The sequence below is a fragment of the Carassius auratus genome, chromosome 9, assembly GCF_003368295.1.
Source record: "Carassius auratus strain Wakin chromosome 9, ASM336829v1, whole genome shotgun sequence".
Lineage (NCBI taxonomy): Eukaryota > Metazoa > Chordata > Actinopteri > Cypriniformes > Cyprinidae > Carassius > Carassius auratus.
Genome location: NC_039251.1, coordinates 19632420 through 19658996, shown reverse-complemented (window position 1 = coordinate 19658996; position 26577 = coordinate 19632420). Strand labels below are relative to the sequence as shown.

General features: G+C 39.5%; 1 protein-coding gene across 1 annotated transcript in view; it reads left to right on the top strand.

The window, feature by feature from the left end:
* Positions 1 to 25189, top strand: part of LOC113109360 (5-hydroxytryptamine receptor 2A-like) — a 37606-nt gene extending 12417 nt beyond the window's left edge. The window contains exons 2-3 of the mRNA XM_026272975.1: positions 16797 to 16997; positions 24354 to 25189. Coding sequence (XP_026128760.1) covers positions 16797 to 16997; positions 24354 to 25159 — 1007 coding nt within the window. The 3' untranslated portion in view covers positions 25160 to 25189. The remainder of the gene's footprint in view (positions 1 to 16796; positions 16998 to 24353) is intronic.
* The last annotated feature ends 1388 nt before the right edge of the window (positions 25190 to 26577 follow it).

The following is a 26577-nucleotide window of genomic DNA, read 5'->3' as shown; positions in this document are numbered from 1 at the left end:
GCCCTTGAATAAACCACTTTTGTAACTTTAATAAGAAGAAACAATTATTTAATTTACACAGTGAAGCATATGCAGTGTTTTAGTTTTTTTTTTTTTTCTGTTGTTTGTAATTAATTTTTGAATTCTTATTTAATCTATGACGGTTTACTTGTCTTTTTATTTTTAGGCTATTAGTTTTTTGTGATATTGACACTGATGACAATCTTTTATTATCGTCCACACCTAGTACACAAAAACCTAACAAAGTAAAAACAATGCCAGATTGATGTTCATCTGTTCAGGATGAAATTAAATATGCTTTCCGAGACCCTGACTGGAAATTTAACTTTGAAAGTGTCATGAAATACACATGAAGCAACATAATGGGATTTTGTAGAAATGTTGCCACAGGCATTTTTTTTTCTTCCACGGAGCCTACTGAATAATAAATAGTTAAAAATGTATTGTAATTATTATTATTTTTTTTGATAGCCACTGGTCACTGAAAGTTAAGACATCAACATTATTTAAAAAATGCATCCAGTCATAAGGGCAATGGCAATTATTTTTTTGTGGGAACTCATCATCATTTAATTTACTATATTTTGTCAGATTTAGCTCAGTTATGGTTTCAGATTTGTCCCAAAAATATGGTACACACATGCAGACTCATACACACTTCAAAAAACAAGCTATTATCCTGCTTGGCCATGTAACCCTGATGTTATATTTGTGATTTTCTATATTTCCTGAGGGTGCAATTATGATAGAATGCTTTTATTTTATTTTATTTATTTATTTATTTTTATTGGAAATGTTTAATATGTATTTTTTCCTTTCCTTTATTAGAGTTTGGTTGGGGAGTACAGGTGAAAAACGTGGCAAACATCATTTTGGGTTGTGAGTTGATGTGCATTGGACAACTAAGAGACTGACAAGTTTGTAAGCCAATCAGATTTTCCTATTAGCGGGGACGGGAAAGAAAGTTCGAGAGAAAGGAGGGGAGAAAAGACGTGAGTTGAACGAGGTCTTTGAGTTTTTCCTTTTTTTTTTTTTTTTTTTTTTTTTTTTTTTTTATTGAAGGTAACATTGGGTACAAACGTGTAAAACCATCAATATACAAACACATATTTATGCAGACATACCATAACAGAAACAAAGAACAACAACAACAAAATAAAAAATAAATAGTGAAAAAAACTAAAAAATAAATAAAATACAATAAAATATAAACATACATACATAGAGGTGGAAAAAGAGAATATTAAGAGGATTCGGGAAATAGGTCATAATATTTATACAAAAGTTTTCTATTCTTCTTGTTCTTTACAAGCTTGTGTGACTTAAGAAGCATATTAAGTTCCAAAATATAATGTTTAAAACATAAGGAAGACTTATTAAATTTCTGCTTGTGTATAAAGAACTTAGCATATAAGATTATAAAATTTAATACAAACTCCAGGGTGCCATCTTGAGGGCAACAAAAGTAACAAATAATATCTTTCAGGGTGAATGAGTGAGTTATATTTTGAGATTGGAGAAAGTGAGTACCCAAATCTTCCCAAAACCTTTTGGTAACTGGACAATTAAAAAATAAATGAGGAATGGTTTCAGTGTCCTGTTTACAAAAGCTGCAGCATGTGTCAATATCTCGAAACTTAGCAACAAAACAATTTGTAGGGTAAATGTTATGTAAAAGTTTAAAGTGGACCTCTTTAGCTTTATTAGAGATACAGTATTTGTGAGGAATCAACCATGTTTTTTTCCAATTTATTTCACTTATTAAGGAATTCCAATAAAACATACCCCTTGGAGCAATGGAGTTAATCTTTTGCAAATGTCGGCGAATATGCTTATTGTTACATTTTTTATCAGACAGTTCTACACCATCCAACATAAGTGAAGGCTGTCTGATATCTTTGTTTCCATAGCTCAGATGATTTTTAATTAATTGTCTAATTCCGATAGGGATGGCATCAGTGATAGATTTAAAGTCTTTAAAAGGTATTGGGAAATCATGAGCTTCCATAAACCGTTCATAAGAGAGCATGGTGCCAGAATCATCAAATAAGCAGAGTACATGGTTAATTCCTCTATCGAACCACTTAGTGAAGAATACTGATTTATTCCTAATAAGAATGTCGCTGTTGTTCCAAAGGAGAGATTTGTGTGGTGAGAAGTTGTGATTGAAGGATAATTTCCAGGCCAAGAGGGACTGCTGATGGAAGTTGGACAGTTTGATTGGTAGTTTATTTGGTAGAAAATTACACTTTAGAAGAAACGAGAGCCCACCTAGTTTATTAAAAATAAAGTTCGGAATAAAGAAAAAAATAGAATCAGGATTTCGAATGCACCTTTTTAACCAATTAATTTTGAATGTGTTGACCACATCTATAAAATCCAAAATCTCTAGACTTTGAGTTTTTCCTGTAATCGGAAGTACTGCTCGTATTTCTGCATGGAGGAGGTGGCTCGTCCAGAATTCGAACTGTTTCATGTGAGTTTGTATTGACTGCATGTTTGGCTCGGCCAGAGTTGAACGCTGGGCATGTTGGCAATTTTTGAGACTGAAACTGTTGTTGTCCTCTGCTTAAACCGAGCGGAGCTTCAGGAAAAAGAACGCAGACTTCTGTTTCCCGGGATGAAAATGTCGGCGATCGTCGTCGAGTGACTTTATGAGAATCCGACGCGCAAACAATCACCGCACCTGTTGTACACGGAGACATTGCAAATCGGGACCATTTCAACGTGATTAGAGCGGACGTGTTTCAACGCATACTAGCAACCCAATTGAGGTAACCATTTAAAACATCTTTTTGTTTGCTCTCTGGAGCGAAGGGGCCAGTTTCATTTTCCCGGCCACTACGCACTCAAGCTTCGTATCAGGCCTGCAACGGGGTGGGATGTGTTAACATTTGAGTGCACTAATGATATTGTGACTGTTTTTTCCTCTTTCCATCTGGAGTGTATTTTGATTGTTAAAAGCTTAAAAGGTTTATTCGAGCTTACACAATTTATACAGAGATTTAAGTTAATTTGATAGTTTAAATTAAAGTTAAACAGGCCTTAGAAAAGGTTTATGCCTTTATGGTTAACTTTAGTGAGTTAAATACATTCTGAAAGGTGACACAAAATTGACAGTACTTGTGTGATACTGTAAAAAAGGTGTTTAGTTACTGTTAAAAGGAAGGCTATCACATACGGTGGTTTTGACATTTTTGTTTTGTTTTCATTTACATTGCCATTCAGATTCTTGATACATTTAATTTATTTTAAATACCAAATGTCAATTTCGTTGATATTTAATACAATCTTTATTGGTTTAAACGTTTATTTGTGAGTGTGTGGGTTATTGCAGTTTAAAAGTAATTTATAAGCAACTTCTACGCTAGAAGTAAATCGACTGTTTGTATAAAGTGATTTCTTGGAGGTTAATTTATATTAGAAGACAGGGTTGAAAGATCATTTAGAAATAAAAGAACTCAGGTCCTTATCAAAACTCTAGCCTATGCAAATGGTTGGTGGATAGGGGTTACATAATGGAGGCACCGCTGGGATCTCCTGTCTTCTAATATAAATTGTAAAAGAAAAATGTCACAGATCGATCTTTCACGAGAACTTTGCAGCTGGTCTGCAGATGAGAAAATTTATCCCCAACATGCTATTTTGCTTGTTGGTGTGCCAGCTGACACCGATGTTGCGTTTATCGAAGACACTGTACAAACAGTCAAAGTCTTTGGTCGAGTACGGGCTCGTGCAACAAAAGAAGGCACAGTTCCTGGGACACTTTTAGTACTGTGTGAGTGTAGAGAGAAAATCTGCCCTGCCCAGGTGCCATCTGAAGTGTTGCCATCCTCTGGGGAGACCTGGGAAATTGTTGTGATAAAAGATGAGGATTCTAATATGAATGCCTTTTCAGACAGGTTAACTCAGTTCCTAAATAGGGAGGGCAAAAGCATTACTGACCTTCAAGGCTTGATGAACCCCTTGGTTTCAAATGTTACATCACCTGAGACGATCATTCGTGCTATTGGGGATTAATTGGAGAAAACTAAGCCCACTAGCGATGGTCAAGCCTACCGTCGCTTACGCATATTTTCTGGTCTCGAGCCTACCCCTGTAGGTGAAGAGAATAGTGAGAATTGGCTTGAACAAGCTAGATTGATGATTTCTGAGTCGGACTGCTCCGCCAAGGAGAAGCGCAAGCGTATTGTCGAAAGCCTTAAAGGGCCAGCGTTAGAGGTAATAAAGGCGGTAAGAGCCCACAACGCAGATGCTACAGCACTGGAGTATATTGAAGCTTTGGAGAGTGCTTTTAGCACCTCAGAATCGGGTGAGGAATTGTATTTTGTTTTTCGTTTGCTTCGACAAGAGCCTGGGGAGGCCTTATCTGATTTTCTTCGTAGACAAGAAAGATCGCTAACGTTAGTGATCAAACGGGGAGGGTTAATTCCTCAGAGAGCTGATCGTGCTCGTGTGGAACAGTTGTTAAGGGGTGCGATTGAATCAGATTTGATGCTATTGAAATTGCGGCTGCATGAACGGAAAGAAAATCCCCCCACATTTCTTAAACTTCTTAATGAGATTCGAGAAGAAGAAGAAAACGAAGCGGCTAGACGTAAGCTTGGTGCCAGTGTGAAAGATAAGCCAGTAAAAGACAGAGGGAGAGGCTCACTGTCAAATCGAGACAACTTGAAAGTTGATGCTAAAGAGTTAAGACTCCAACTGGGCAGCACAAATCTGTCACAGCCCTCAGAGAGGGATTATGTTAAAAGCAAAACTGAAGTAAGGCCCTCAGACAACCCGTTAAATGCAGAGGTGCTAGCCCTAAAAGCTCAAGTAGACCAACTACAGAAACAATTGTCTGTGCTTAGTGTAGGGGCGAGTAGTCAGAATACTCAAGATTTCCAGGTAAGCCGTGGTTCTGTTGCTCCAATGAGATCGGCAGGTAAAAGCAGTGATGGCTTTTTCTGTTACAATTGTGGAGGAGATGGCCACATTTCCAGCAAATGTGAACATTCTGCAAATTCTGGTTTAGTCATTCAGAAACTACTACAATTACTTCGCAAATCTAAAGAGAAAAAACCTGCTTCAGGACCGAGAGATACTGATGTAGGGAAGAGTGATTGTTTCTCCAAGAAAAGCCTAATTGAGGTTCCTGAGCCTAGTTTTGTACCAGCTGGTTTAGTAGGGCCATCATCCACAGTCGAGGTCAAGGTTAATGGACAGCCTTGTTTAGCTTTATTAGATAGTGGGTCACAGGTGACCATTGTCTTTGAGAAGTGGTATTTACGTCATCTACCTCAAGTACCCTTAAACCACTTTGATGGGTTAGCTAGCTATATGGGGCTTGAGTTCATCAAGCTATCCTTACCGAGGGTATATTGTGGTAGACATGGAATTCCCACAGGCTCTGATGGGTTCATCCGAGGTAATTTCAGTACTTGCATTGGTGTGTCCGGATCCAGTTGGGCCTGAGCAAACGCCAGTGATTGTGGGGACCAATGCCAGTTTTTTCCAAAGATTAGTTGACATTGGTACTGGGAGCTTAGGGCCCAAGACTTCTCAAGTTATGAGGATACAGTCTCAGTGGATAACAGATGGGTTAGTCCCTTCCAGTCAAATAGCTGCTCCTGAAGAAAAGCCTGTGGGTGAGGTGAAATGGGCGGGTGATAGTCCTCTTACACTCCCTCCTCAGACTGAGACATGTGTGGTGGGTCACATTGACTGTCAGTCTCCTCTGGAGAAAGATATTTACCTTGTAGAGGGTCCTGAAGATGATGTTCTTCCTGCAGGAGTATTAGTTCCTCCGGTGGTGGTTCCCTTTTCAGCCATGGGGGAAAACCAACTCAGGGTTTTGGTGCGCAATGACACTTTTAAGGAAAAGTTTATACCAAATGGGACTGTGTTAGCCAGAGTTTATGCTACAGACACAGTGAGAGATGCACGGGAGGTAACAAAGAACCATCAAATTCTCGATCCAGAATTGTTTGATTTTGGTAACTCGCCTGTGCCTCAAAAATGGAAAGATCGACTCAGACAGAAATTATCAGAAAGAGTGAATGTGTTTTCCTTATCTGATATTGATGTGGGGTTAGCACAAGGAGTCAAACACCATATTCGGCTGAGAGATGACACCCCTTTCCGTGAACGGTCCCGGCGTATTGCCCCTGCGGATGTTGAAGACGTTCGTCGGCACTTAAAAAATTTGATGACGGCCGGAATTATTAAAGAGTCGAGGAGCCCATATGCATCCCCCATCGTCATTGCTCGGAAGAAGAATGGCGATGTGAGAATGTGTGTGGACTACCGCACTCTAAATAGTCGCACCATACCTGACCAGTATACTACCCCCAGGATAGATGATGCGTTGGACTGCCTAGCTGGTAGCCAATGGTTTTCCGTCCTGGACCTCCGGAGTGGATATTATCAGATAGAGATGGCCGAGGAGGATAAAGAGAAAACTGCATTCATCTGCCCTTTGGGGTTTTTCCAATTTGAGCGCATGCCCCAAGGAATAACTGGAGCTCCAGCCACATTCCAACGCCTGATGGAGCGGGCCGTTGGGGACATGCACCTCCTCGAAGCCATCGTCTATCTTGATGATATAATTGTCTTTGGGCGAACTTTAGAGCAACATGAAGAGCGTCTTTTCAAAGTTTTGGATCGGTTGGAAGAATGTGGTTTGAAAATCTCTATTGACAAATGTCAATTTTGCCAGCCTGAGGTTAAATATGTTGGTCATATGGTGTCAGCAGAGGGTATTGCGGCTGACCCAGCAAAAATCGAGGCAGTAGCAAAATGGAAGCAACCACATGATCTGAAATCGCTGCGGTCCTTTCTGGGTTTTTGTGGTTATTACCGCCGGTTCATAAAGGGTTACTCCTCCGTAGTACGACCGCTCACTGATTTGACGAAAGGGTTTCCACCTGCTGGAAAGGGAAAAACCAAGTCTAAGGCTACTAGTACTCAGGGGTACTTCAAAGAGTCAGAACCCTTTGGAGATCGCTGGACTCCCGAATGTACTGAGGCGTTTAGGGAAATTATTTGCAGATTGACGCATGCACCTGTTTTGGCCTTTGCGGATCCGTCCAGACCATACATCTTGCATGTAGATGCCAGTATGAATGGTCTTGGGGCAGTTCTTAATCAAGAATACCCAGACGGGTTGCGCCCAGTCGCATACGCCAGCCGTAAGTTGAGTGAAACAGAACAGCGCTACACCATCCATCAGCTTGAATTCCTCGCACTTAAATGGGCTGTGGTCGATAAATTTCATGATTATTTGTATGGGGCAAGGTTTACCGTCCGCACCGACAATAATCCCCTCACTTACGTGCTGAGCAGTGCTAAACTGAACGCCACTGGACACCGGTGGTTGGCTGCTCTTGCCACCTATGAGTTTACCATCCAGTATAAGCCAGGTCGCATTAATACTGATGCTGATCTATTGTCCCGCAATCCGCACGACGACCCACATCCCATTAAGTGGGCTGAGATTCCGCCTTCTGGGGTCAAAGCTGTATGCAAACTCGCTCAAGTTGATGTCTCTTCCAGTACTCCTCACAGGTTTGTCGATCAGTTAGGAGTTCATCCCGATGGTCTCCCTGCGGCATTCATTTGTCCGGTGCAGTTAGGTGGTGAGTCCTTGGAACTTTTATCTTTAGATGATTTAAAGGAGGCTCAGGATACCGATTTTGTAATTGGAGTTGTGAAGAAGGAACTAGACACCGGTAATATAATGTCTACTGGGAAAGGAGATAACCCAGCTGTTACCCTACTGAAGCGACAGAGACAAAAATTACGTATTTTGAAATATGTTTTGTATCGCATGACACAGACAGATAATGGTGAGGAACGCACAGTTAGTATTGCCTGAAGTGTATCGCCTACAAGTTCTAAGGTCTCTTCATGATGAGTCAGGTCACTTGGGTATTGACAAGACCAAGGAATTGATTAAGGACCGGTTTTACTGGCCAAAAATGGATAGTGACATCGACTCCTACGTGAAAAACTGTGGTAGATGCATTGCTCGTAAGACTATCCCACAGAAGGCTGCACCGTTGAATCAGCTAACCAGTAAAAGCCCCTTTGATTTAGTCTGTATAGACTTTTTATCCCTAGAGCCTGACAGCAAGGGATTTGCAAATGTGTTGGTAATCACCGATCATTATACTCGTTATGCTCAGGCGTATCCCACTAGGGATCAAAAAGCGACAACTGTGGCAAAGGTCCTTTTTGAGAAATTTTTCGTCCATTATGGTCTTCCTGCACGCATACATTCTGATCAGGGGAGAGATTTTGAGTGCAGACTGATCCAAGAGTTTCTCCGAATACTAGGCATCCGCAAATCTAGGACCACGCCCTACCATCCTCAGGGTGACCCACAGCCGGAGCGCTTCAACAGGACGCTTTTGTCAATGCTGGGCACTCTGGAGTCAGCAAAGAGACAAAGGTGGAGCCAGTATGTTAGCTCACTGGTACATGCGTACAATTGTACATTCAATGAGGCAATGGGTTACTCTCCCTATTTTTTGTTATTTGGGCGAGAAGCTAGATTGCCCATTGATGTTTGTTTTGGACTTTTTCCCTATGGGAAGGAAAATACTACTCACACGCAGTATGTTCAAAAGTTGAAGGTCGATCTGCAAGAGGCCTACGAACTTGCCTCCGCTGCAGCATTGAAAAACCACCAGAAAAACAAAACTTACTATGATCGTAGAGTCCGGCACCAGGGTTTAGTTAAAGGGGACAGAGTGTTGGTTAGAAACTTGGGACTCAAAGGGAAACACAAACTTCAAGATAAGTGGTGTTCTGTTCCGCACCTTGTGGTGGAACAATTGCCCAATCTGCCGGTATATCGTGTGAAACCCGAAAATGGGTTTGGGCGAGAGAGAACGTTGCACAGAGATCATTTACTCCCAATCGGAGAGTTTGTTCGGTTTGGTAACTTGGTTGAGAAAGAACAAGTCTCTCGTAGACCAGTGACGAGGGCTGAACGAGCAAGAAAAGAATCCATAAAAGCAACACGAATACGAACTGAGGCTCCTCAGTTAGACAGCTTATCTAGTTCTGAGGATGAAAGGTATTATGGTGAGTCAGCAATTTGCCAAGAGATACTTGATTCCTTCAGAAAAGAGCCTGAACATGGTGATAGTAAGCCGGTAGTGTTGGAGGATGATCTTTTGTCTGTCAGTGAGCAGAGTGAAGTAGAAGAACCACCTGTTGTACATGATGAAATGGTCGGGAACGATGCTGAGTCTGGCATAGCTGAAGCAGTGGAGTCAGAGTCTGAAGGGGGAGACAATTCCGTTTCATATGACTCTGGTAAAGCTGAAGAAAGTAGGCATACTTATAGACTCAGACGCAGGGTAGAACCAGTTATACGACTCAGTTATGATGAGCCAGGAGTACCTACAAACCGGCCTATTACTTTAGTACATCGTGGGCTTGTCATTCGGATAAGTTACGAAACCCGAGATGTTACTTCATTTGACACAGGTTGTAAATGTGTACCGGTTTCCTCTCTATATAAATGAGCATACATTTAAAGTTTGGTCTTATGGGGGCATGAAGACCATTTGAAGGGGGAGAGTGTAACCCTGATGTTATATTTGTGATTTTCTATATTTCCTGAGGGTGCAATTATGATAGAATGCTTTTATTTTATTTTATTTATTTATTTATTTTTATTGGAAATGTTTAATATGTATTTTTTCCTTTCCTTTATTAGAGTTTGGTTGGGGAGTACAGGTGAAAAACGTGGCAAACATCATTTTGGGTTGTGAGTTGATGTGCATTGGACAACTAAGAGACTGACAAGTTTGTAAGCCAATCAGATTTTCCTATTAGCGGGGACGGGAAAGAAAGTTCGAGAGAAAGGAGGGGAGAAAAGACGTGAGTTGAACGAGGTCTTTGAGTTTTTCCTGTAATCGGAAGTACTGCTCGTATTTCTGCATGGAGGAGGTGGCTCATCCAGAATTCGTACTGTTTCATGTGAGTTTGTATTGACTGCATGTTTGGCTCGGCCAGAGTTGAACGCTGGGCATGTTGGCAATTTTTGAGACTGAAACTGTTGTTGTCCTCTGCTTAAACCGAGCGGAGCTTCAGGAAAAAGAACGCAGACTTCTGTTTCCCGGGATGAAAATGTCGGCGATCGTCGTCGAGTGACTTTATGAGAATCCGACGCGCAAACAATCACCGCACCTGTTGTACACGGAGACATTGCAAATCGGGACCATTTCAACGTGATTAGAGCGGACGTGTTTCAACGCATACTAGCAACCCAATTGAGGTAACCATTTAAAACATCTTTTTGTTTGCTCTCTGGAGCGAAGGGGCCAGTTTCATTTTCCCGGCCACTACGCACTCAAGCTTCGTATCAGGCCTGCAACGGGGTGGGATGTGTTAACATTTGAGTGCACTAATGATATTGTGACTGTTTTTTCCTCTTTCCATCTGGAGTGTATTTTGATTGTTAAAAGCTTAAAAGGTTTATTCGAGCTTACACAATTTATACAGAGATTTAAGTTAATTTGATAGTTTAAATTAAAGTTAAACAGGCCTTAGAAAAGGTTTATGCCTTTATGGTTAACTTTAGTGAGTTAAATACATTCTGAAAGGTGACACAAAATTGACAGTACTTGTGTGATACTGTAAAAAAGGTGTTTAGTTACTGTTAAAAGGAAGGCTATCACATACGGTGGTTTTGACATTTTTGTTTTGTTTTCATTTACATTGCCATTCAGATTCTTGATACATTTAATTTATTTTAAATACCAAATGTCAATTTCGTTGATATTTAATACAATCTTTATTGGTTTAAACGTTTATTTGTGAGTGTGTGGGTTATTGCAGTTTAAAAGTAATTTATAAGCAACTTCTACGCTAGAAGTAAATCGACTGTTTGTATAAAGTGATTTCTTGGAGGTTAATTTATATTAGAAGACAGGGTTGAAAGATCATTTAGAAATAAAAGAACTCAGGTCCTTATCAAAAACTCTAGCCTATGCAAATGGTTGGTGGATAGGGGTTACAGCCAGATAACATTTGGTTTTCCTCTGAGGCATTTTGAGTTGTTTGCAGGACAAACAAGAGGTAAAGAGACAGAGTAAAGTAGTGAGAAAGGTGTGTGTGTGGGGACAGGAAGGGGTGATTAATTAGTCTGATAGATTCAGGGCTGTTTAACGAGGCAGAGGATGAGTTCAGGAAGGGTCAGGGAAAAGGGGGTGAGCCAGTGGTTTTATAATTATCCTTCAACCGATACAAATGCACCCGCAGACACACTCCTCGTGACATTACAGATTCCTTCCTGCTTTAGGCAAATATCATAGAATGTGTTTTTTTTGTAGTTTTTTTTGGAAATGGTGACACACAGTGACGAATGTAATCATACCCCCAGTTGTCATTTCAGTGGCATCTGGCTCAAATCAGTGCTTACATGAAATGCATTTCAAAATGTTCTGGCACTCTACAGTCAAATCTTTGCAAAAATAATAATAATAATAATTCAGCCTGCTGAAATCTTTGTCTTGTGGTCAAAAGGCAAAGCTTTTAAGGTGGTGGTAATGTGCGTATGTGTGTGTGTTTTCATGTTTTCAGAGAGGCTGTATGGTTAAATTCACTGTGATAGCATAAACAGCTCTGCAAACACGTTCCACAGACTGATTAGTGTTGCTTTGTTGTTTCGGTTCCCATTAACTTACATTGTGTCTTTTCTCAATTTGAACAGAAAGAGTTTAGTTATCAACATTCTTCAAAATATCTTCTTTTGTGATCCACAAGTCATTCAGGTTCTGGATGGTGTGAGGGTGAATGACTTTCCCTTTAATTAAATATTTTAATACAATTTTAACAAATGAGATTTAGCTCAGTTCTAGGTTCAGATTTGTCCCAAAAAAATGGTACACACATACAGACTCAGACACACTTGCTCCTTTTTAAGGTGTCCTTCAACCAAATCAGGCTATTATCCTGCTTGGCCAGATAACATTTGGCTTTCCTCTGAGGCACATGCACAAACACTCTACAGATCTGAGGGAATTTGTCAGGTTTTTGTTAGGTCTGAGTATTAAACAAGGGGTGATTACGCCTTCAGTAATTAGGGCATCCCCCGAGACTGTACCGACTCCAATGACAAACGGTCTGAAGGGTTTTAAATCGAGTCTCTGCCCTTCATTGTTTCTCTTTCCCTTTCAGTCACGAGCACAAACACGCATGCATGTATCTAATAGATTGAACACGCACACACGTTCACATTCATTTTATATTAATGGATTATTAATTAGCCTCTGGTTTTGATGTGGCATCTCGTTTGAGCTTTATGGAATAAAGCCCCAGCTGGTAGAAGCCTCAGAGTGGAGAAATGGATGATGTTCTTCATCTCTCATAGTCTATTCATGAGCACCTCTTCTGCCTGCCAGTGATTGACCTTTTATTCTTTTACTTATATTTTCCTGTTTGTGCTTCTTTTATCAAGACTTTGATTTTTATTTGTGCCATGATGCATACCGCTACATCAAACAGTCCCCACATCTTAATATTCTCCAAAAAGACCTTGATGTCTTCTTATCATAAGCCCTGATCCTCTCTCTCTTTCAACCCATGCTGTAGGCAATTCCACAAAATGGGGTTTAAAATAGGCCTGAGACTCTTCTTCTTTTTTTTCTTTCTCAATAAATAGTCATTTAAATGAGGTGCTTAACCTTCTGAATATGTTGATCAATGGTCTGAGAAGATCAACCTAAATGACCATTATATAAGCAGTAGAATGTGCACGCTGTCATGCTGAATGTAAACAACACTGATTACGTTCTGGGGTACTCTCCAAAATGGAAGAAGATGCTAACTTGTAGAGGAGAATTGCTGAATAAATTATATTATTGTTGTTTTCTTTGTACACAAAAAGTATTCTCGTAGCTTCGTAAAATTACAGTTTAGCTCCTGATGTCACATGGACTATTTTACCGATGTTCTTAATATGTTTCGGTGCGTTGATCATGGTAATATCATTGGCGTCTATAGGGGGTCAGAGAGCTCTCAGATTCCATCAAAAATATCTTCATTTAATATTCCGACGATGAACGAAGGTTTTACGGATTTGTAACAACATGAGGTTGAATAATTAATGACAGAATTTTCATTTTTGGGTGAACTAACCGTTTAATACTGTCTACAGTTTAAACTGATTTGTGTGGTTTTACATTTTTGGTAATTAAAATGTGCTAAAATTAAAAGGCATGATATGTAAGACTTTTTTTATTTATTAAAATATCCAAAAAACACTACAACAGTGTTACAGAATATATTTTGCTAACTTGTCTACTTACATTATCCCAAATGTTTCAAAGAATGTTTAAATCCAGAGAAATAAGACATTTTAACTTTTGACACGGAACATGTCCATAGTTATTGTGTCGCCTGCCAATGATGTCAGAACCCCTTGATTTCCGGTTTTGTTTTGTTTTGTAGAAAACATGGAAACACAAAAGACGATTTAATATGTTGTGCATTTTAATAGACCGGTGATGACCGCACAGTAGCATTATAACAGAACTTTTGGAAGGCCAAACAAGTAGTTTCACTTTCACAAACGAAACACATGGTGACTCCACGACATGGCAGCGGTGGCAACAGAGAGAATAAAAGTTACGCCTTCTTCCTTTGTGTGAACATTTGGCCAGTGTTATGCAAATGTTCCCACATAGTGACGTAGACATGTGGGGGCGTGTTAAAACGAGACATTTTAGGGGGGTGTGGTTGACTTAAATTTTATAAAGAATATCTCTTTGGATTTGAGACTTTAGTCTTTGCAACTTTACAGATCTTCTTTATGCACAAGGAAAACTTGAAATCGCATCATATGACCCCTTTAAAACCATGGGAGACCACAGACATGGAGACTGTTTCAGGTACTCAATCTCAATTTGGGAGCAGTTAAATAATTGTCACAACACCATACAATAGAGGATGTTTTGGACAAAAAATCATTTGCGACAAGCCTTGAATCACGCCACACCTCCTAATCATTCAGGGGTGCTAATCGGGCTAAAAATCACCCTTAAAATCATCTAGTGTGTGGCCAGCATGAACTGAACATCGAATAAGAGTTCTCACTTGCACCAACGTAAACTTTACTTTAAAAAAGCAAACCATATTCACAGAGAGTAAGTCTACCTGTATAGTTTAAGTTTGTGGACTGTCATATGTCTACTACCAAAAATGTTTATGTTTGAGCCGTGATGATGGCAGCCTGCATTTCATGTTCATAGTAAAACACATCTATCTTTAGCTAGTGTGTCACCCAGACATCTTTTTATACCTCAGTAGATAGTGAATGCTGGAGTGTGGGAGCATTTCAAAGCTAAGATAATGTAGTTTATCTCCTGTGCTGCTGCATCCATTTATCAAACCACAGACCGAATTTTAGCTGAAGCCCAAACTGACATTTTCTTCTGCAGAGAAATTCACAGAATCTGTTTTGAGTGTTGAATGGAACGGCAGGGAAACCACAGATTTTTCTGTCACTTTTAAAAAAACACAGTAAACACAACACACACAGGGAAACTAAAGTAATACAGCTCTGCTGAGGTACAATCCAATATCACAGAGGGATGTTTCTAAACAGGTGTGTGATCTTTGTTTTGGTGATTGATGGTCTTTATCATATTTTTGCACACAAGCTCTGTACATTAATTCATCCACATTCTTCCTTTCACTTCCTTTCTCTGCATGCATCGCATTTCCTACAGCTCCGCCTCCTGTTATTCTCTCACTCATTTCGTTCTCTTTATTTTTCTACCTCATTTCCTCTTTGTGGCACTTAATTTGTGTTGGCTCTTTTGGCTTAGCCTTTGTGCTTCATTTCAATCTTTTGTCAGTGACAAAATAAATAAATAAAAAAATCTAGTGAAAGCGCTCATTTTTAAGAAAGTACCTGACAGTAACTTCAAATTGCTGTACATGTATTATTAATTCAGTATTTCCTCCCTTCACAGTTTGTGCCTGTGTGTGTTCTGTACAAAGTGCCGGGAAGTATTAAGACTGAAATTTACAGTTTCAGTAATGAGTCTTTGGTGGATGGTCATTTTCTGGCTGACTGCACAGAGCAGAGTGAGCTAACACTATTGCACTCACAAAACTGAACTTACTCCTCACCAGTGGCTTCAGTGTGCTTGGAGAGATGGATTGTTGGATAGATAGAAAGAAGGACAGGCTGACACAGTGGGTATACAGATAGATGGATAGATGCGCGTTATGGCCAAAAATATTATCACAATATATATTTTTCCATATAATACATTATCGATATTCACCACAATATTGATTTACTGTTACTGGGGAAGGAAATACTTTCCACATGTTTAATAGACCTTGAGAATAAATATAAACATAACTTTATTTGTTTAAAATTAAATTCCACACAGTGAAACATCTTTTAATTTAGATCCCCATAAAATCTTGAATTCTTTTTTTTCTCCATTTCTGAATTCTGAGTTTTATGATTCACACTCTTTTAAAATGTAATCAATTGAAATACATTTTCAACAAACCTTAGCATTTTAATTGTCAAGCAAGATGCTGCACATCACAAATGTATAAATTATTGAAAAATGCCTTGGTTATGTGATATTCCATAAAAATAATAATATTATTATTTGGAAATTATATTTTAATATAAAAAAGTAGTATATTTCTGTCATTTTTTTTTTTCAAGTTAAACCAGACATTTATTTTGATGGGTTGTTGTGAAGATTTTTCAGTTTTACTTTGCTTTATTGTACATATAAATTAGTGTAACTGTTTCCAGTTCCCAGGTTAACGGGTGTTTTTGGAGTAAGATTAATTTCTCTTTCATTAGATTGCATTCTCTTTTTGACTGGGATTTGTTTCTCTGTGTCGTAAAATCTAGGGGCAAGGCTTCTAAACCAGGGTGTTTTTACGGGTATGACATTGAAATGACAATTGTTTTCATAAGCCACATTTATCATCGTACAACAATTTGTACGAAGAGATGGATGGCATATGAATGTTTCATGATTCACACATGAACTCTGTTGTAAGTTGTTGTAAGGGCGCGCATATCTGCATTAGTTTCTATGTTAATAAATGATGCCCAGTGTGTATTTGATGGTAGTTTTATTTTTTTTCTCCAATGAAACAGTTTAAAGCTGGTGAGGTGACTCTCAGAGCAGTTCTGGAGATGAAGTTCATGTGTTCATATCCTCATATACTGAGACAAAGACAGTTGGTATCAGATGAAACTGCACCACTCATTCACACAGAGACATGTGGAACAAACAGACTTATTAGCAACATGCATTGACTGGCTTCTTTCACCAGTCAGAGCATCTGGTGTGTGAAAACCTGTCAGATTAATCCATTTTGAGGAAAAATGTCCAGAACTTATCAACGTTATCAACATAAACTTGATTGCAATCGCGATATGATATTGTTTATCGCCAATTAGGCCTAATGGATGGATGGAGCACTACACTCTTAAAGTAAAAGGGGTTTTCACAACAATGCCATACAAGAACCATTTTGTACTCACTGGATGGACGTAGTGTTCTAGAAAATAAACTGTATTTCATCAGCGTATGAACTGAAAACACTGTCAGTGACCATTAAGCTCTTGTGCTGCTCTCAAGAGTTCATCACACTCATGCCTTCCAGTGAAAACACTTAGTGGGATAAGCCAATTCAGTGATCTCACATGGGCCATTAGCATGGAACGGAGGACAGTCAGTACCTTTAAGGCTTTTGCTATCAGTTTTATTCCTTTGGCCCCATCCTCTAAACGTCTGTCTCTTCTTCAGGTTACTCCTGGCCCCTCCCTGCATCACTGTGTCCCATGTGGATCTACTTGGATGTTCTCTTTTCCACTGCCTCCATCATGCATCTGTGCGCTATCTCGCTGGACCGTTATGTGGCCATCCGTAACCCCATCCGACACAATCGGTCAAACTCACGCTCCCGTGCCCGGGCCAAGATCACGGCAGTCTGGACCATCTCAGCAGGTACACCTGATTCCATCAACTTGGCACCCACGACACCGTGCTGTAGTGTGATGTGAAGCCATTATCATTAGACTGTTGTGAATAAAATGTCATGACTCTGATCCAATTAGACAGTATCAACCGCTGAGTCTGCTTTTAGAAAATACTGGAAAATGTTCCTTATTGGCTTGAGATGACCTTGGCTGTTTAGAGCCGCCGCTAAAACGAAGAGCGTTCCAAAGAGGGTCTTTAAGCGTTTATGTGTACTTGAATCTGAATTACTTTTGGGACTAGAGAAATCAGTGGCTAATAAACCTCCATGACTTTTTCATTCACCAGAGGAAAGGCGATTGAATACATGAGTGGGGGGAGAGATTTGGGTATCTGTAAATGAGAAGTAAAATTGCAGCAATATTCAGTTATATTATAGATTGAAGCTGAGAGGCAACAATGAAACTTGCAGTAGTGAGTGCAGCTTCATCAGTATCCTGCTGATTATGTCAATGGAGCACCACAAGGGAGAAATAATTGAGAAGAGGGAGAAAAAAAACTGCATAATGGAAAGCTAAAAATTAATGAATTTTACAGGTCTGGGTCATTGAATGCTGAAGTCATGAATATTTCCAGCATGCACAGTGTTATTTCCACCACATCTCAAATCATGTGTTGTGCTTAATAGCATACTTTGGTGGAAATTACATTTTAAAATGGCTCCATCTTTGCTAATACTTATTTCATTTCATGGATAATAAAATACACACAAATAAATATATATATTTTTTTACACTTTTCAAGCTTGCTTTCAATAAAAAAATTGTTCAAAAATGATATTGACCTTTATTTTTCTTGTTTTCTTCATATCATGTCACATTTAATATTGCCTTGGTAAACAAGTATGCAAAATGTTTACAAAACATATACAATAATTTGTATAAAAATATATATTTTTATATTTTATTAAGAAACTTTACTACTGAAAAAAGTAAAGAGTAATAAAACGTCGCAAAAAATAATGAAAGCGTGAAAAAAAAATGAGTGTGACCTTCATATAAACCAAGAAAAAAAATCTATTAGTTTTAATAAAAAAACAACCTTTGCTGTGCCCGAAGTTGAAGAAATGCTCACGCTCTGCATCAAAATGACCTCAGACCAGCCCAGTAGTTTGAGCTGCATGCAGGAAAGGCAGAAAACGATATTATGAGCATTATGAAAATTCAATAAAGTGAATGCCACAATGCCATTTACATTACAGTAGTGCAAAAAGAAAAACGAAACAGTCTAATAAAACACATTTATGATACAAAGCTTATACTGTATAACTAAAGTCAACAGAGCTTTTGTGAGCTTCAGGGTGGTTAAAGAGCTGAGAGCTAGTGCTGCTTTAAAGTGAAAACGACTTCCAGATGGTAATTATGTGTCATTCAGGGATCAAAGTAGATTAACTAACATTTTGGAAATTAGGGCTCTTTGAGCATGAGTCAGATGCCTTTCAAAACACTGCAATTCTGGTTGTTAAGATTTAAAAGTGTTTTTCTAATTATCAGCTGAGAAGCCGCTTAGAACTGGGACAGCATAAACATGCAGAATTAGCTAGTTTTTGTAGTGGAACATCATCAAAAAGTTGATTTATTTCACTAATTCCATTCAAAAAGCGAAACTTGTATATTATATTCATTCATTACACACAGACTGATATATTTCAAATGTTTATTTCTTTTAATTTTGATGATTATATTTGACAACTAAGGAAAATCCCAAATTCATTATCTCAGAAAATTTGAATATTACTTAAGACCAATGCATAGAAAGGATTTTTAGAAATCTTGAAAAGTATGAACATGAAAAGTATGAGCATGTACAGTACTCAATACTTAGTTGGGACTCCTTTTGCCTGAATTACTGCAGTTTGCAGTTTGCAGGCCAAATAAGAACAGGGATACCATGGTCCATAAGCCAGGTACTAGAAACTTTGGCAATGTATGAAATCTGAATCTTCATAAAGTTGGTCAGCAGCAGGAAGCATGAAGTGCTCTAAAACTTCCTGTTATATGGCTGCGACCTCAGAAAACACAGTGGACCAACACCAGCAGATGACATGGCAACCCAAACCATCACGACTGTGGAAACTTTACACTGGACCTCAAGCAACGTGGATTGTGTGCCACTCTTCTCTTCCTCCAGACTCTGGGACACTGATTTCCAAAGGAAATGCAAAATTTACGTTCATCAGAGAACATAACTTTGGAACACTCAGCAGCAGTCCAGTCCTTTTTGAAGCGAGACGCTTCTGACATTGTCTGTTGTTCAAGAGTGGCTTGACACAAGGAATGCGACAGCTGAAACCCATGTCTTGCATGCGTCTGTGTGTAGTGGTTCTTGAAGCACTGACTCCAGCGGCAGTCCACTCTTTGTGGATCTACCCCACATTTTTGAATGGGTTTTGTTTCACAATCCTCTCCTGGGTGCGGTTATCCCTATTGTGACGGAGTGACTGTGACAGGGCGGAACCAAAAATGAGGAAGATTGGTTCCGCCCGGACCATATATCGCATACACCGCCGCTTCCGGGAACGCCGACGAACCCAAATCGGCGTGTTATTGGGAACAGGTGTCTTGTTGAGCGTGGCGATCACTGATTGGGCAATTCGGGGAAGAGGAGACACATAAATAGGGCATCAGAAACAAAGGAAGTGGTTGGTGATTCCCAGTAGTTATTGTGGGTGCAACGGAGCGGAGGAGAGAGTTGGAGAGAGAGTGTATGGTGTACTGTGGAGCTTGGGCAAAGAGAGATACACACACAGGGCTGAGTATACGAATATCTTTATTGGAGCATTGTGTTCAGATGCATTGTGTGATGTGAAGTTAACACACATTGAAGATCTGCTAGGATTGTAGGAAGGAGATCGTGCTGCCAGTTGTGTCGGATGTCGGTTTTCTGGAAGAGAAGTGGAAAGATCCAGTGTTAATGAAAGTGTGAGTACACTGAAATATTCATCGAGTCAACAGTTATTTTGCAAGTGTGGAATATCCATATACCTCTTGTGAGTTGTGACCAGTGTGAGCGGCCCCACCGTAATAGGATTGGTGGGTGAGCCGGAACCAGCGAAAAAGGAGTCTGGTGCCTTGTGACATTTCCTCTGGTCGTCTGCTGCATCGGTGCCGCCAACGTCCAGGAACTAATCCCCGGTCCTATGTGGTTTTGACCCTTAATTCACTGTGAGTGTGTGGAGTGCAGTGGGTGAGTCCTTTTCTTTGCTGTGTGTACACTTGAAGTCTGCAGTGTCGTGCTGTGTCATGTCGTCAGTAATCACCCTCTAGGCTGGGAGAGAAAACCCTGTGGAGAAGAACGTGCACCGGTGTTGTGAGACGACCGTCTTTTATATACATGCCCGCTCGTGGCTTTGGACTCCTACTCCGCCGAGTGGTGACGTGTCAACAATAGCAAGTAAGGAACAGTGTGCATATTGTGCAAACTCCATCCGTAGGGTTTACCTGGACGAAAATCGAAGTTAAGGATTGTGTATCTTTCTTGCATACTTACCTATACACCGAAGGCCAAGACCCCAATATATTCACCTGCATACTTACCTGTGGACCTTTTAGGCATTTCCAACCGCGGACCCAGAATCTCATGGCGAACGGCGTCAGGTACGCACCCCATCCAATTCATCAGAATTACTTGCCTTCTTTGCTCTGCGTGCAGGGACTGGAAGGGCCCCACCGACGGTTCTCCTGCAGGAGAAACAGAAAGGCACTACTGAGAAAAACCCTGTTGAGCCACGTGAAGGAAAGGACACCAATTCACCTACAGGCTTACCTGAGAGTCCCCATGACCGAGTCAGAAGCGACTCGGACCTATACTCTCTGGCCCCGAGAGTGGATTTTAGATTCCCTTTTCCCTTCCCTTCACACCTTTTAGATAATTTAAATAAAGTTTGTTTTAATTATACCCACTCTCTCTCGTGTGTCTGGTCATTGGGGTGTTCTTGGGACCTCCTCGAGGTGGAAACTAGGGAGGGCCGAGGCTCACGACATCTGTGGTCCGCTCCGACCTGTGACACTATTGCTTGTACACTTTTTCAAACCACATATTTTCCTTTCCCTTCGCCTCTCTATTAATGTGCTTGGACACAGAGCTCTGTGAACAGCCAGACTCTTTTGCAAAGACCTTTAGTCAAGTAACCTTTATTTATATAGCGCTTTAAACAAAATACATTGCGTCAAAGCAACTGAACAACATTCATTAGAAAAACAGTGTGTCAATAATGCAAAATGATAGTTAAAGGCAGTTCATAATTGAATTCAGTGATGTCATCTCTGTTCAGTTAAATAGTGTCTGTGCATTTATTTGCAATCAAGTCAACGATATCGCTGTAGATGAAGTGACCCCAACTAAGCAAGCCAGAGGCGACAGCGGCAAGGAACCGAAACTCCATCGGTGACAGAATGGAGAAAAAAACCTTGGGAGAGACAAGGCTCAGTTGGGGGGCCAGTTCTCCTCTGACCAGACGAAACCAGTAGTTCAATTCCAGGCTGCAGCAAATTCAGATTGTGCAGAAGAATCACCTGTTTCCTGTGGTCTTGTCCTGGTGGTCTTCTGAGACAAGGTCTTTACAGGGGATCTGTATCTGGGGCTCTAGTTGTCCTGGTCTCCGCTGTCTTTCAGGGCAGTAGAGTTCCTTTCTAGGTGCTGATCCACCATCATGTCTGGATACGTACTGGATCCGGGTGACTGCAATGACCCTCTGATCTGGATACAGACTGGATCTGGTGGCTACGGTGACCTCGGAATAAGAGAGAAACAGACAACTATTAGCGTAGATGCCATTCTTCTAATGATGTAGCAAGTACATAGGGTGTTATGTGAAGTGTTTCCGGTTCCGGTTTACCTAATTAATGCAGCCTAAAAATCCTTTAACGGATTTGGATATTAAAAGCATATTAGTATGTTATGTGTAATCCAGGTTTGTGTCTTGCCCTCCTTGTGCAAAGTGTCAGTGGTCGTCTTTTGGCCAACTGTCAAGTCAGCAGTCTTCCCCATGATTCTGTAGCCTACAAAACTAGACTGAGAGACCATTTAAATGCTTTGCAGGTGTTTTGAGTTAATTAGCTGATTAGAGTGTGGCACCAGGTGTCTTCAATATTGAACCTTTTCACAATATTCTAATTTTCTGAGATACTGAATTTGGGATTTTCCTTACTTGTTATAATCATCAGGATTAAAATAAATTAACATTTTAAGTATATCAGTCTGTGTGCAATGAATGAATATAATATACAAGTTTCACTTTTTGAATGGAGTTAGTGAAATCAACTTTTTGTTGATGTTCTAATTATATGACCAGCACCTATATATATATATATATATATAGTTACATTTCCTCAAAACAAGTTTTTTCACGTGCACTGAGCTGGTTAGGTATGTTTTGAAGCATGGCTGCTGGTCATGAGCTGGTTTAAGGAGGTCATGTGCTGGTCCTAAGCTTGTCTTGAGCAGAAGCTAGTTGCTCAGGACCAGCCCATGACAAGCAGCCATGATTCAAAACATGCGTAGCCAGCATGTTATGCTGCTTTATTTATTTATTTATTTTTCAACAAGGAAAACCATACTTTAATATGTCAACTAAATGAAACAAGTATTCTGAACCAATTAGTGCACATTTAATATGATTATTTCTTATCTACTACTTAAAAATAACATTCCAGACTTTGTAATGCAAAACAATTTTGATTAATCGACTGGGAATTAGGTGACATCTGTAAGTCAAAATTTGTACCCAGTTTACCTCTGGTGTCATGCCGTAAGTCAGTCAGCACATAACATCTATAACTGAGATGATTGTGAATAAATCCACAGTGAAGATGCAACCCTTGAAGCCTGAGAGCTGTCAGTGGATTTGAGCAAAGCACCATCACAACTTATATTATAATGCTGCTTTTCTAACTTTCAACTGTTTACTCTCATCTCCAGGATAAGAAATGTGATGACAGAGGAGGCTGATAGTGACTAAGATAAAGTTACCCCACTTTAAACTCAGTTTTGAAGGAGAAACCTTACCAATATATACTTTTTTACACTCTACAGTTCTTATCATTGTCATCCAAGGCCTGCAGATGCACAGCTAATGCCCGACACATCATCCAGAGGCACAGGGTCCATCATGAAACCCCCCCCACCCCATCCTTCCCAGCTCGGTTTCCCCCAACAAACCCCAGAGATCAAACACGATTTGCAGAGATTTACTGTTGCCATGGAGATGTCTTATCACCATGGCAGTTTCACTGAACGTTTGTCCTTGAGCGATACAAGCTTTCCATTTGCAAGTTGCTAGCGCAAATGTGAAGTATATCATATTATACAGGCTGAACTGAATGCTAATGGTCATAAATAGTTGTATTATTGAGGTTACGCCTCTAAACTGTTACAGGCAACGAGAGAAACAAAGTCCCATCACTTACTGTGAAGTTACCCAAAGGCATGTGACAAAGACGGACATTTTTGCTGCCTAAGCATAAACAATGTTTCCGAGTAAGTCGAATAATACAAGCCTGTCCTTGAACAAGAGATCCGTCAATTAAATGTCAATTTTTCAAAGTATATTAATGGAATTAAAAAGAAACAAATGAATTGTGGGTTGATGGCACTATTATAGCAATTCTACTATTTATTCTACTATTATTATGATAATTTTTATTATAAATAGCAGTGAAACACTTTTTTTTATAGTTTTGTATACCAAAAAAATATCAATTAAGAGGATCTTTTTTCATCATTTACTGTTAAAAATTTCACACAACAAAATAAAAGAACTGTAATATTAGATTTTCTAAATATTATGCTGCTATTACAGATAAAAATGGATGAATTGCATGAAAGCAATGTTATATAAAACAAAATTTTAAACCCATACTCTTTATTACCATGTTGTTAAAACAACTTTATTATTTATTAGGGTTGTAAATAAATTGTAATATTAGTTTATTATTATTATAATTAATCACTCTGAACCTTATTTTGATTGTGAACATAAATTCTCAATTAAAAGGGTATCCCATTACCTCCTTTAGTGATGAAAAAAAAAAAATCACAGAATAGAATAGAATTTTTTTTTTAGCACTAAATAAACTATTATTCATTTTGTGTCTGCTTGTGCCAATGGACTGAATTTGAAAAGGACACAAATAGAAAAGCTGCATGTTTCACAGGCAAACTGCAGGTCACACAACTTTGCTGATTTTGTGTTTTGTGTGAAATAAGCAACTGTCATCATTTCTCCTCTGTTGTTGGGTTTCTTTGCCACCTTGTTTTTGGTCTGTCACTATTTCTGCCGATTAACCTAAACTACAAATGCACTTTCTTCCCCACATCTTTCTGCAGGCATCTCCATGCCAATCCCGGTGCTGGGTCTGCGTGATCACACCAAAGTTTTCAAGGATGGCAGCTGCCTATTGACGGACAACTCTTTCGTATTGATTGGGTCCTTTGTGGCCTTCTTTGTGCCATTGACCATTATGGTAGTGACCTATTTCCTGACTATCAGCGCTCTGCAGAGTGAGGCCACTCTCTGTCTCGACCAACTGGTGCCCAGGCCCAAATGGAGCACAGGATTCACTCTCAACTTCCTCCCAGGACCCTCATTCTCGCCCTCTGAGAAAAAACTGTTCTTGCGGCGCTCGTTGAGCCGTGAGGTGGGGGCAGAGTCAGGGGTTGTGATGCCACCTTTCGGACGAAATATGGTGCAGTCCATCAGCAACGAGCAAAAAGCCTCCAAAGTTCTGGGCGTGGTTTTCTTCCTGTTCGTAGTCATGTGGTGTCCATTTTTCATCACTAATGTTTTAGCGGTGGTTTGCGAGCCAGCGACGTGTGATGCCGACGTAATGAACAGTCTGTTGAATGTGTTTGTGTGGGTTGGTTACCTGTCCTCCGCCGTTAACCCGTTGGTTTACACACTCTTCAACAAGACTTACCGCTCAGCTTTCGCCAGATACATCCGATGCCAGTTTCATGAGGAGAAGAAACCGCTACAACTAATTCTGGTCAACACCATTCCACCGCTGGCCTATCAGTCCACACACCTGCCGCTCACTGGATCAATAGGCAATGGGGATTTCTCTCTGCCCCTTCCCAATAAAAAACACCATCTGTCCAAAAGCAGCAAAAATGAGAGTGTCAGCTGCTTGTGAATTCTCTCTGTGAACTCACAAAATGCCAGCAGTAACCCTGGATTTTCTTCTGGATTTCATCTTTGACATTCTCCCCATTTTACCTCTACAGAAATAAGCTCTGACTGGTCTAAAGTATTAGTATTCAAAGCCCAAATGCATCTGTGAACGAGCAGTTTCATGGTCCATGACTTTATCACAGGGTACTGATACATCAAAATACCTTTGTCTGATCGGGATCTGTCCTGAACCATTGATGTCAGTTGAATCAATGGCATAAACCTTCTAGGGTTATAAAAACTGTATATAAGTGTTAAGTCAAAATTTCGGTTTGATGTCAAGACTTGTAGGTTTTTTATGTAGCACTTTATATGGCAGAGGGTGAAGTCTAAATTCATGGGTGATCAGCAGTGTTTTGTTTACAGCGTCTGGTTTTGGAAAACAACTGTGGATAAAAGTTGTAATGTGACTAGAGTTTTTGTACTGTGTCAAATAATTGAGATGCTGTAGCCTCATTCGTATAAGCTGACTTTTGTGCTGCTGGTTTATCATTTTAGCATACATATGTATTCACTGAATCCAGACACAGGACAAGATACTGGTTTTTGGACATTACCTAACCTTATGAAACAAACAGTGTCTGTGGTCAACAAATAAAGACCACTTTTATTTAATTATTAGAAGTGGCTTTTTTATTATTATTCCTATTATAGGATACAAATTATATATATATATATATATATAAGCTGGTTTCCACTTCAGAGTAAACATAAGAAATAGAGTCATATTGTAAAATATAAAGCTATAAGATGAGATGCACTACCGTTAGGTGACTTTGTTTTGGATTGTTTTTTAATATATAGTAAAAATAGTAATATAGTGAAATATCGTTATAGTTTAAAATAACTGTTTTCTATCGTAATGTATTTTAAAATGTTATTTATTCCTGTGAGAGAGCTCAACTATCAGTATCCGTTACTGTAGACTTCAGTGTCACACGATCCTTTAGAAACTGATCTAATATGCTGTATTCATAAATTCCATCATGTATTGTAGTGTATAAATCCACTGTTGTTACAAAATTACATGGTTAGAAATAAAGTCACAATTACTTATTTTTACTCTGAGGTGGAAATGAGCTTCCATAGAAACCTTCTCAAATAAATCTTTTGAAAACACTAAAATCCAGATTAGAAAGGATGCTGCTGGACCAGTATTTTTCTGGTGGTAAACATCAGCTATTTTGGTCTACCAGCAGGCCCAAACCCAAACTAGAGGAAAGCAGCATAAACCAGCCTGGCGCAGCATGAAAAGTCTAAGCTTTTCAATTTAAAACGGAACTAAGGGTCCGCTTTTCACCTTGTCATTTGAACCTGTCAAAAACTACTTATGAAACCTTTTGGAGCTGCACATATTGTTCAGATAGTGGTAGTATTCAA